General features: G+C 43.0%; 1 protein-coding gene across 1 annotated transcript in view; it reads left to right on the top strand.

The window, feature by feature from the left end:
• Positions 1-13535, top strand: part of MRPL39 (mitochondrial ribosomal protein L39) — a 197818-nt gene extending 184283 nt beyond the window's left edge. The window contains exon 10 of the mRNA XM_040338820.1: positions 13415-13535. Coding sequence (XP_040194754.1) covers positions 13415-13456 — 42 coding nt within the window. The 3' untranslated portion in view covers positions 13457-13535. The remainder of the gene's footprint in view (positions 1-13414) is intronic.

Below are 13535 nucleotides of genomic sequence, written 5' to 3'. Positions count from 1 at the left end.
ACACGCTCTAAACAAAGTATGTACAAAACAGTACACAGGACAAGAGTACTACCCAGCCTGAATAATGCCAGCCATCGATGGTGCAAGTTACTTTCCTGCAACCGCGGGTTGCAGGAAAGAAATTTGTTTGATTCTCCCATATACACAGACAAGGAAATCCCCTCCCACAGAGCCGTTGTCCATTTCCAGGGGGTGGGGGCCACCCACACTGGGAGAAGACCGTGATTATTGCTAGAGGCTATAACAATCCGGCAGGATTGGGTACATTCAGCCTGCCCATACATGGTTCTAATATTGGCCAGTTCCTGCTGAACCACCCAGGATTCTAACCATCTATGGGCGACTTGTGTGCACAGTCCTTATGTATTAATGAGGATCTGTTTATGACTATTGCTTGTCTGCAGCTGATCTTTTCCCCATTGGTGCCTGACATGCCTTGCTTTTACACTGGGTCTGTGTAAAGACAGCCATCTTGGTTGAGGAGCAGGGCGTTGCTTGCTCATGTTGCTCTAATGACTGATGAACTGATGCCTGGGGATTTTATTCATGAAGCAGCAGGAGAGGTGGAGGAAGCACAGATCTGCAGAATGAATGATGCAGAAGCTAGTAGGTCCTTGCACTGCAGCTCTTCAGGTACACCTTCCTCTCCAGCAAGGAGAACAGTGAGCAACACCATAGAGAAAACCAGTCAGAGGCAGTAGTGTCATAGATCTCACACTGCAGATATACAACTGTGAGGCTACAGAACCGAAGTACCTAGGCACACCAAGGCCGTTTATATGAGGAATTCAAAGCAAAAGGTAGATTTTTCAGTGTGCTGCTTAACCACAATTGGGCTCCATGTACACAGGAAGTTTTTACAACTGCTCCTAAATTATTAAACTTGACAGATAGTAACACATGTTTAAAAAATGCCGCATTTGTATTTTAGAAGCGTTTAAAAACAAAAATATATATATTTTTTTTAAATGGGCAAAAACGAAAAACGCCTATAAACGAAATGCTGCTAGATGCGGGTTACCACGTTTAACCACGTTTAGTCGCGTTTGGCGTCTGAAATGTGCAAATCTTTTGCATCTGAACCCATTTTTTTGCTTTCAAAGAAACACTGTTAAAAACGGCAATACACAAGACTGTGTACATGGTCATAGGATAACATTGAATGAGTTCAGCAGCAGTTGAAAAAAAGCATCCAACTGCCTCTGAACGTACGCTTAGCAGCGTCCCGTATACATGGAGCCTTAAAATTCCTAGCAATTCCCTGTATTTTTGTTTTATAGTCCGGTTCTATTTTAAATGTCTATTTGGATAACACAGGTGTATATTTGTGTGTGTGTGTGTGTGTGTGTGTGTGTGTGTATATATATATATATATATATATATATATGTGTGTGTGTGTGTGTGTGTGTGTGTGTGTGTGTGTGTTATATATATATATATATATATATATATACACTTATCGGACACTTTATTTAGGTACACCTGTTTAAATTGCTAATCGGCCAATCACATGAAAACTCAATGCATTTAGGCATCTAGACGTGCTGAAGACTACTTGCTGAAGTTCAAAGCGAGCATCAGAATGGGAAAAAAAGGAAATTTAAGTGACTTTGAATGTGGCATGCTTTTTGGTGCCAGGCGGGCTGGTCTGAGTATTTCAAAAACTGCTGATCTACTGGGATTTTCATGCACAACCATCTCTAGGATTTACAGAGAATGGTCTAAAAGAGAGAAAATATCCAGTTAGCGGCAGTTGTGTGGATGTAAATGTCTTGTCAAAGGAGAATAAGCAGACTGGTTTAAGATGATAGAAAGGCAACAGTAACTCAAATAACCACTCGTCACAACCAAGGTATGCATAATCCCATCTCTGAACGCACAACACATCGAACCTTGAAGCAGATTAGCTACAGCAGAAGAAGACCACACCGGGTGCTACTCGTGTCAGCTAAGAACAGGAAATTGAGGCTACAATTCACACAGACTCACCAATATTAGACAATAGAATATTGGAAAAAACTTTGCCTGGTCTGATGAGTCTCGATTTCAGCCGTGGCTCAGAATTTGGCTTAAACAACATAAAAGCATGGATCCATCCTGCCTTGTATCAACGGTTTAGGGTGGTGGTGTAATGGTGGGGGGGATATTTTCTTGGCACATTTTGGGCCCTTTAGTACCAATTGAGCATCATTTAAACGCCATGGCCTACCTTAGTATTTTTGCTGACCATGTCCATCCCTTTATGACTACAGTGTCCCCATCTTCTGATGGCTCCTTCCAGCAGGATAATGCCCCATGTCACAAAGCTCCAATCATCTCTCCACTGGTTTCTTGAACATGACAACGAGGTCACTGTACTCCAATGGCCTCCACAGTCGCCAGATCTCATCCAATAGAGCACCCTCGGGATCATGGATGTGCAGCTGACAAATCTGCAGCAACTGTGTGATGTTATGTCTCTATGGACCAAAATCTCTAGGGAATGTTTCCAACACCTTGTTGAATCTATTCCACAAAGAATTAAGGCAGTTCTGGAGGCAAAAGGAGGTTCTACCCGGGAATAAATGCAAAGCTCAAATCATCTCGCCACTGGTTTCTTTAACATGGCAATGAGAGGTCACTGTACTCCAATAGCCTCCACAGTCACCAGATCCAACGGAGCACCTTTGGGATGTGGGGGAATGGGAGATTTGCATCATGGATGGGCAGCAGGCAAATCTGCCGCAATTGTGTGATGCTAGCATGTCAATATGGACCAAAATCTCTGAGGAATGTTTCCAACACCTTGTTCTATTCCATGAAGAATTTAAGGCAGTTCTGAAGGCAAAAGGGGGGGTCCATAAGTGTGTGTATATATACAGTATCTCACAAAAGAGTACACCCCTCAAATTTTTGTAAATATTTTATTATATCTTTTTATGTGACAACACTGAAGAAATGACACTTTGCTACAATGTAAAGTAGTGAGTGTACAGCTTGTATAACAGTGTAAATTTGCTGTCCCCTCAAAATATTGCAACACATAGCCAATAATGTCTATACCACTGGCAACAAAAGTGAGTACACCCCTGAGTAAAAAATTTCCAAATTGGGCCCAATTGGCCATTTTTCCTCCCCAGTGTCATATGACTCATTAGTGTTACAAGGTCTCAGTTGTGAATGGGGAGCAGGTGTGTTAAAGTTGGTGTTATCACTCTCACTCTCTCATACTGGTTACTGGAAGTTCAACATGGCAACTCATGGCAAAGAACTCTTTGAGGATCTGAAAAAATAATTGTTGCTCTACATGAAGATGGTCTAGGCTATAAGAAGATTGCTAAGACCATGAAACTGAGCTGCAGCACGGTGATCAAGACCATACAGCGGTTTACCAGTACAGGTTCTACTCAGAACAGGCCTTGTCATGGTCAATCAAAGACATTGAGTTCACGTGCTCAGCGTCATATCCAGAGGTTGTGTTTGGGAAATAGATGTATGAGTGCTGCCAGCATTGCTGCAGAGGTTGAAGGGGCGGTTTTTGGCAGTTTTCCTATGGGAAAAACTGCGATGGAGCATACACATGGCCGGGATTCCCAACCAAAGCTCCATGTCAGGAAAACCTCTCGTGTGTGCGGGGGAAAGACTGACCGAGCCGGTTCTCTGCTTTTCCCTCTGGTTTCCTGGTGGTAAAAAGTCAGCCGGGAAACCCGATCGTGTGTACGAGGCATCACCCACATATATAACTATAGCTTGAATATGTTTTGGTAAAAACCTGAGAAATCTAAAATTGTGCCTGTGTCCATATATATATATGGACTGTGTGTGTGTGTGTGTGTATGTATGTGTATGTATATATATATATATATATATATATATATATATATATATATATATAATTACAAAAAGTATTGGGATGCCTTTACACGCACATGAACTTTAATGGCATTCCAGTCTTAGTCCGTAGGGTTCAATATTGAGTTGGCCCACCCTTTGCAGCTATAACCGCATCAATTCTTCTGGCAAGGCTGTTCACAAGGTTTAGGAGTGTGTCTATGGGAATGTTTGACCATTCTTCCAGAAGCACATTTGTGAGTTCAGGCACTGATGTGAAAGAGAAGGTCTGGCTCGCAGTCTCCGCTCGAATTTATCCCAAGGTGTTCCCATGGGTTAAAGTAGTAGTCCAGCCAAAACTCTTTTGGCGGAGCTTCTCCTATGGATTACAGGAGTGCAATTTGTTTTTCACTCCAGTGACCCGTTTTCAGCAGAGAGCGGGCTGAAGTCCAGGCACTGCATCATCCTGGCAATGGGAGTTTGGATCTACCAGTTGTCTGAACTGACACCCATCTCAGCCTCTCAGTGTCTCAGTGAGCCGCTGAGAGCCTGAGACGGCCGCTCCGCCCCCTCCACAGCTCAGCGCTCCAATAAACACGGAGGGAGACTGACAGTTTGTAGCTCTCTGCTCCACGGTGCTGTGAAGTCCAATCTTTCAGCGATGTTCGATCGATCGGTTTTCAATGCAGAGGCTCCGGGGGACAGATAAAGCATCGGACCGATGCTGCATCCACCTAGGCAAGTATAAATCTAAAAAAAAAAACTCGCTCATCCATATCTTTATGGACCTTGCTTTGTGCACTGGTCACTGGAACTAAGGGGCCAAGCCCAACCCCTGAAAAGTGACCCCACACCAAATGATTTGGACCTGTGCACAAAGCAAGGTCTGTAAAGACATGGATGAGTGAGCTGAGAGAGCAGGACACAGGGTGGAGGAACTTGACTGGCCTGCTCAGAGTCCTGACCCCCAACCCCCCGATAGAACACCTTTGGGATGAATTGGAGCAGGGACCGCGAGCCAGGCTTTCTTGTCCACATCAGTAGCTGAACTCACAAATGCACTTCTGGAAGAAACATTCCCATAGACACACTCATAAACCTGTTATAGCTGTAAAGGGTGGGCCAACTCTATATTGAACCCTATGGACTAAGACTGGAATGCCATTAAAGTTCATATGTGTATAATGGCTGGTGTCCCAATACTTTTGGTAATATAGTGTATATACAGTGCCTTGAAAAACTATTCATACCCCTTGCACATACAGTGGGGCTGCAGCTTTGCTCAAAAGTTTAGTTTTCCTTTGAGACGTGCTGATATTTAAATCGCCCACTAGACATCAGCCTTCAAGGGATCAAAACAGCCGCGGGAGTTCTAAATGGTCGCATAAACAAGCCCGTAACAATTAAACTGAAATAGAAAAAAAATAAAACAAACATTTGTGTTCCTCAAGAGGATGTTTTCTCAGCGAGAACCAAATTGGAATGAAAGGAGAAGGACACAGACCATATCACTGACATACTTCTGCTCCATTACTCATCCTTCTCTCTCCTCTTTCTGACCTCATTGGCAGTTACAGGATTTTCCTGCTGACCGAGAATTCTCCCTGCCATAGAACAACCATCAGTGTCACGGCTTCTGTTCTTCATTTCATGTTGTAAAATTTCAATGGGAAGTAGAGTATTTTACAGAGTGGAGGGGTCTGTTTTAAAGGACGTTGATTTAAAGCTTGTAAAGGTTCATTTCAGTTTCAGCAAGTTTTTACAAAGAATTCAGCTTTTTCTGAGAATTTAAAGCTGAACTCCGGGCAAGATGTAAGGCACAGATTAATGCTGCTTGGTATTCCTGGATGCATCATTAAAGTAGAAGGAAAGGCTATAATAATCAGCCTTTAAAACATTGCCTCCCCACTACTTTCTGTATGGAGTTTGTAAGAAATCTCAATGGAAATACCTTTTTCTTCTGGGCAATCAAGCTACGGCAAAGCTCTGGCAGTTGTGTCTATCTGCACGTCTAGTGGCCATTAACTCTTTCAGGGCCGACAATATTTTAGTACAATGGACTTTTCTGCTGCTCTAAGGATTCAGAAACGTTGACGGGTCTGCAAAGACAGCACTCGCACTAGATTAAAATAGGTGTTTTCTTTGCGATTTCTTACAAACTGCATACAGGGAGTGTAAGAGCAGTGCGGAGGCAATATTTAAAAAGCAGTGTTCGTGATGGAGGAGCTCATTTATGTAGACCAGATGGGGTTCCATTCCCAGGAATGGAACAGATACGTTGTCTGTTTCTCAACTTAGCCACTTCCCACAGTAACAGAGGCACGAAAGTCATTGCTTCGTTGGATGCGGAAAAAGCTTTTGACTCTGTGGAGTGGAAGTGTCTATGGGAGATTCTGAGGAGGTTTGGCTTCGGCCCTATATTCCTGCAGTGGCTGGGTATACTATACAAATCAAATCAAGGATTCGTACAAATGACACCTGATTTCTTTCTTCTCCAGAGAGAGACCCACCAGGGTTGCCCTCTATCACCTTGCCTATTTGCATTAGCACTGGAGCCATTGGCAATCTTGCTTTGAGGTTCCTGGCATATTAAGAGACTCAGGGTTGGCTCTCTGGAGGAGAAGATTTTGCTCTAAGCGGATGACACACTGTTATACCTACATGATGCAAACTTTTCATTACAGGCGGCCCTTGAGGCATTCGATGAATTTGGATGCTTCTCAGTAGTCTGAATCAACTGGACTAAGTCAGTCCTTTTTCCTGTCGACCAGGGTATATATCTACAATTCAAACCACCCCCTGCTGTGGGTAGAGGAGTTTAAATACCTGGGGATCAACATTGCACGAGACCTGCGATCCTTTCGCCTTAATTTCCTCCCTATAGTTATGCAACTTAAGTAACACTGCTCAAGATGGATACATTTACCACTTAACCTCCATGGCCACATAAATATGATGATTTAACTACCTAAATTGAACTACGTCTTTAGAAACTGTCCAGTATGTATTCCTGCCTCCTTTTTTAAAGAGCTGGATGGCTGTATTAGCTATTTTATGTGGCAGGGATCTCCTGCACGCTTAGCCAAATCAACCCTTCAGCTCCCAGTAAACTATGGTGGATTGGCACTACCCAACCTATTGGTATATTACTGGGTGGCTATCCTAGTTACAATTGGTGATTCGAACAATCTAGGGCTAATGCTGCTTTTTGGAGGCAGCCATCTTGGGCTCCCTTAGGGAACTCGATAACTTGGTATTTTGGGATTCAAAAGTATATCCCTCCCTCCCTGATCCCACTAAGGCAACCCTACGAGTTTGGGTAGTGGCTAGAAAGCGGTTTCTTAGTCCCAACCAGTGGTCTCCCTTCTGCCCGTTATGGGGAAATCCTTCCCTCCCTCATTTTAAAATACCGGATCTGCAATTTTGAGCTTGATTTGGAATTAAGGTACTTAAAGATATAATACCTGCTGGAGTGCCATTATCAATTCGGGACCTTACTGTCAAATACAAATAAGCTGGATGACTTTCCGCTAGTATTAGTTGAGTCATGCAGTCAGAGCACAATTTCCCACTTTGCCTAGTCTTAAGGCTGACACTATAGAATAATTACTAGCATGGGAATCTTTAGACAAACCTCTCTCCATTATATTTAGCACTTGGATTCCCCCAAAATGGAGGTGCTATGGGAGAAGTGGCGGACAGATATTCAGAGTCTTCACAGGGAAACCTGGGAGGAGTGTTTTGAAGATCCTCCAAATTACTGATCTCCTTTAGAGACAAATTATTTACATTTCTGCACAGAATTTATTACACACATGAGACTGCATAAGATATATGCACAGCGCTCACAGAATTGCCCTCTGTGCCAGTCCTCTGATATCACTTATTTCCATATGTTTTGGACCTGCCCTAGGTTGGTGCAATACTGGACTGTAATTCTGGGTTGCAATAATACTTGTCCCTCCCGCTGTCAACCGAATTGGCCTTATTGGGTATTTAGGGCAATGAACAGCAGCCTCGATACACAAAGTTCTTGATTTATTTTTTTACTTTATTATGCCAAAAACATACTGGTAAAAATGGGCTTCCCCCTCTCCCCCACAGTGAAATCATGGGAATCATCTATTGATGCAGTACTACCAATGTACAAGCTGACATATAATAGGGGGTGTCCTCGCCATGGTTTGACAGCCATGGACAGAATAAGATTGATATTTTTATTGGCTCTCTGGCTGTCCATTCTTGGCCCAGATATGTTGTAACGTGCAATTTGCTGTCACATCCCCCACCCCCTCTGTAAATTTCAGATCTGGATGGACAGAAATACAATCGTTTGGCAGGTAAATCCTTATTTGTAGTTTTTCCTGTATAGTTACCAATTTGCCTGGAGTTCGGCTTTAGGGTCCTGTCAGGTCTACCTAGAACAGTGGCAAAATGTTTTTTTTTTTGGATCGCTATTATGCATTAAATTTTTGGACGTTTTTTCAATGATCCTTGGTGTGCTGGCGAATATGCGTACATACCTAGAACAGTGGTTCTCAACCTGGGGGTTGAATTACTGTTTGCCAGGGGTCGCCGAATCCTGGGCTGTTCCTAAAGCCTGCACCGCTCTCCCAGCCTTTTTGCGGCTCTCGATTCAGGGCTGTTCCTGGAGCCTGCAGCCACCCACTCAGCCTCTTCACAGCCGCCAATTTAGTTCACAGCATGGCTGGGGGGGGCAGAGACTAAGGGTCAGCTGACTGGTGAGGAATGTGAAGTGGGAGGGGCTGGAGGAGACCCTATCTGCTGATTTCGGCATATGTGTCACTGCTAAGAGACACCACAGACCTGGAGACAGTGAAGCCAGAGACACAGTGAGTAACACTACCTGTGATTATAGTTTCCATTAAAAGTCCCCACTGCAGGTCTCAGATAGGCAGATGACCTTTATCAAGAGCACCTAAGTTGGCTGTTCAGAACTCCCCCAGCACTGCCACTCATCCCATTCCACACCAAGGAGTATGAGTGGGAATAAAAAGAGAATACATGGAAGGGAGAGGAAAAGAGGGGGAGGAACAAAGAAAAAGTGAAAGAATAAGAGAACAAGAAAGAAGGCTAGAGAGAGGGGTGGGGGGAGGGGGGCGGGAATAAGACTCTAGGATAGAGATAAAAGGGAAAGAAAGGAGAACAAAGAGAAAGAGTGGTACATCCTAAAATGTACCGTAAGGGGTTTTAATATTGTACGAGTGGAAGGGACTCAAGGAGCACTAAATGTCCCTGGGTTAGGGGTGCAAATTACTTGTCTTGATCTTGAGTGCTGACAACCCACACTACGGAAATTTTACTGTTAGGGGTCCCCACAACTTGGGAAATTTTATCAAGGGGTCACGGCAATAGAAAGGTTGAGAACCCCTGACCTAGAAAGACTGGCTGGCAGGCAGACCCGATCGGCCCACTAGTGTGAACTGGGCCTCACGGGCTCTCTTTAGCAAAAATATTGTACTCTGGTAACTGTATATGGTTAATACTTGTAATAATGGTATTCAGAATATGAATCCCTTTTTTTATTTCACATGCCTTTATATATTTTCTCCATCTTTATAGGCAGACCACAGTCTAAAAAAAAATTGACAGTTAAATGAGTTGAGATAAACTACCATATCATTTTATTAAAACTGGGACATTGGCAGAACACAGGTTCCCTTTAAGGCATGCTTTGGGTCCAATCTAGATTGACAGAATGCATATTTTAAAGTATTTTAATTGAATATTTTGAGTTATATTTTAAATTTTTACAGCGATATAATTTTAGTGGGACCTTTATTGGACCTTTTAAAATATTTATTCTACCATATTTTTTTGTTGTGTTAAAAGTAGAAGTTTGTAGATTAGCCCCTAGAGAGAGAATACGTTAACTACTGCAGCCATTATGCCTTGCTTTTTAACAGCTGTTGAGATCAGATATTAACCACATAGGGAGTGCATTTCTTTCTGTGATTTGGTTGTTACGGTTATTTAAATCAAACTGAACTCTTTTATTGTGTATATAGAACAACATCACTGAAAAGACTACTGTATGCTTTCTTTTTGATGACAGTCCTAGCTGTAATTTTGTATTTTGAATGTCCAATCCCTTATATATGTATATACTCAGTGGCTGCTTTATTAGTTGCCAAAAACGGACAGTTATTGTGGTTACAAATTCTGTTTATTGAGGTTTTCGTTATTACAAACATGGCCCATGTAGGGGCTGGCATGGCCAATCATAGTACAGATAGCTGAAGCCACAAAAAAATCACAAAATAAATAATGAACAATTGATGTGTGCTGCTCATGCTATACCCAAGATGTAAATACACAGGGCCAATTACTGCATAATACTAGGACCTCCTAAGCCATCAACCCCCCCCCCCCCCCCCCAGTCCAAGCAGAGTTCATTCTGCTATTGTCGGGCCAGCTCTTCTACAAGACCTAGTAATCAAACGCTTGGGGTGGAAGGAGAGGATCACCCCAGAGACTGAATGAATAAACTGAAGCACTGATTCCCAGAACTGAACAATGGCAGCTCAGGACCAAAACATGTGAATACAATTTCCAGGGGAATGAGCGCACCTCCAAAAGCTCTGGGAGGATCTTGGGTCCATTTTGTGGACTCTGTAGGGAGTAAAAAAGCCCTGTGAACTATTTTAAACTGGATGAGTCTGTCTCTTAGTGAGACTAACTGCTTCAAATGAAAGTCCCAAATGTTAGAGATCTGGAATGTCAGCAAGCCACCTCTGCCATAGAGAGGGCATATTTTTAAGGGTTACCATACATAGGTGGCTGCACAATGTAGAAGTAGGTTTAGTTGAACAGTCAGTTCACAGAACGTTTTCTAGATCTGAGGAGGAAAAGATTATGGGTAAGCGAGAGAATTGGCTACCAAAGGCGTGAAAGACCTGCCAGTATCCAAAAAAATGGGTGGATAGAACATTGTTAGCGGTGCAAAGAGTAGTAAATAGTCAGTTGACCATGAGTTATAATTTGGGAATTTTTTAAAAATTTAGAATTATTCCAGGTGTGTCGGTCTGGGAGTGTGTAGAAATTAGGTAGGTTAGGATTAAGCCACAAAGGAGTATTTGGAGATGCCATGTGCGGTGAACAAGTGTCAAAGCCCGGTCCCACCTTCCAGGCCCTATGGGTAGTGTGCATGGATGGGTCAGATCATACTGGGCTCCAGGGCCCCTAAAAAGGAGGGATTGCAGTGCTTCTAGAGGGGAAAGGACTGCTGTACAGTACAGTGGCCGTGTTGGATGTATCAGGACACAAATTTAATGAAACAAAATCAGCAGCTTTACGAGAGGCAATAATACCCAAATATCTGAATTGCTTCACCCACTGCAGATGATTAACAGGAGAGGCAAGGGTACGTACCCCCGGGGGCAATTGGGAACAACAGTGACTTATGCCAATTCACACGAAGCCCTGATACCTCTGGGAAAAAAAACATCAAGCACACCCTGCAGTGATAGACTAGGGACATTTAGGGACAGAAGTAGGTCATCTGCGTACAGGGCCACCCTCTTCTCCAGCCTGCCAATTCGTTGACCCACTGCAATTGGCTGTGCATATGCCATACAGCAGGGCCTGTGCTGCCATCTTGGTCCTTTTTAGTTGTCTGCGTCTTCTGGGCACAGCCAGCCAACTTTGATGACTCGCAGGTCCTGCTGCCTGGCCTTTCCCCCAGCTGCTCTGTGTTCCAATCCTGTAGTCTTCTGGGAGATGTGATGTACGAATCTTAATAGGCTGCAGGACCAGTGACACATCATTCAAACAAAACAAACTCCTTTTCAAGTAAGTTTTATACAATCTCAGCAGTAGTTTACAAAGGATAAAGATTGTGCCATCTTAAAATAGGGCATGGCAAGGTCCGTGTCAGTCTGACCATTATTTACTTCTTTCCCATTTCCCACCATCTTCCTCCGCTTCTAGTTGGCCCTTGTTCATACTTAAATCGGGCCATAGATGCTGTAATTATCTTTCCTGAAACCACAGATAGCAGCAAAAAATGTTGCTCGTTGGGAGAATACCTTCCGTTGAGCTATTGTGTTCTCCTGGCAAGGAGAACACACAATGATTATTGCCAGCAGAAATAATTGCATGAAAAATCTGACAGGCCAGTTGTACTTTAAGTTGATCGATCAACTTTGTTACAATCAGCCTGCCCATACAAGGTTCAAATCTCGGCTGGTTCAGCAGGGATTCGAACAGTCTATGGCCAGCTTTAGTGTATGGAGAGTTGGAAGATATATGCACCACAGACAAGAAAAGAAGTTGTGCCATCTAAGTTTAGCGGTATACTATCTTTAATGGCCACAATAAGTAAACCACTCACAGGATGGTGGTAGGTGGTGGTGGACAGCAACACTTTCCATTGTTAGTTAGGTCCATGATCCCGGCTCGACCTCCGTCCATCCAGTATTCTCGGAGCAGTTAATGGAAGTGTTGCTGTCCACCCACACTGTAGAGGGCTCCATCTGTTTTTTCCTTTGAGAAGAAAATCCTGCCATCAGGCCACCCACAGCGGAGACTTTTATCTACCCGACGAGCATTACCTATCACGATACTGTGAGTTGGATACTTTTTGTGGCCATTAAAGCTCTTATACCGCTACACTTATGGCGCGTACAGACGATCGGACATTCCGACATCTAAACCTTGGATTTTCCGACGGATGTTCGCTCAAACTTGTCCTTGCATACACACGGTCACACAAATGTTGTTGGAAATTGCGAACGTCAAGAACGTGGTGACGTACAACACTACGACGAGCCGAGAAAAATTAAGTCAAATTGATTCCGAGCATGTGTAGGATTTTTGTGTGTTGAATTGTGTGCACACGGTTGGAATTTCCGACAACGTTTGTTGTCGGAAAATTTGAGAACCAGCTCTCAAATTTATGTTGTCGGAAATTCCGACGGCAAATGTCCGATGGAGCATACACACGGTCAGATTTTCCGACAACAAGCTCACATCGAACACTTGTTCTCGGAAATTCTTCTAGTTGCTTCACAACGGCTGCCACATAACTAGCACTTTGCACTCTCCCCTATGTGACTGTTTTTTTTTTTTTTTTTTACAAAGTTGTGTTTTGGGACCAAGTATCATTTGCATATTAGAATACTAGATTACATGTAATGTTTTGCAGTGAACACTATCGCCGTTTCAGCCCTTCAATGTTAGGTGACAGAATAGCTATTCTTTATATTGAGGCTACAAAATGTGGGGTTCTCCTTAATATTATGACACTTGTTCAGTGAGCCAGGTGTTTAGCTGTGGAGGCCTCTAACATTCAACAGTGAATTTGACATAATATATGATTTAAAAAAAATATAAATATTCTGAGGCTGTTGGAGCAAGAATCATAATATAATTGGGCTGGTGGCTGGGGTGTTCATAAACACGTTTCCATGGATGCCAAATTTTGTTGCATTTAAATAAATATCAGCCCCTCGCGTCCTCGGCAGCCCCGTGCAAATTCCTTGGCAGACAGCTTGATCATATAGTTCATGGCATGAATATATAATTAGCACTTTATCATTTTAGTTGCTAAAGTATGTTTACAATTATATTTTCTTTCCCACAGGTCACAGAGAAGCAGAATACACAGCCCGAGCCTGCTGAATAACTCAGATAACACTTTGTTTTCTCCTATTTTTTTTTATACTTTTTTTTTTTGTTCAGAAAATAAACTTTTTTCCACCGTC

The sequence above is a fragment of the Rana temporaria genome, chromosome 2 (assembly GCF_905171775.1).
Source record: "Rana temporaria chromosome 2, aRanTem1.1, whole genome shotgun sequence".
Classification (NCBI taxonomy): domain Eukaryota; kingdom Metazoa; phylum Chordata; class Amphibia; order Anura; family Ranidae; genus Rana; species Rana temporaria.
This window is presented reverse-complemented; position numbering and strand designations above follow the sequence as displayed.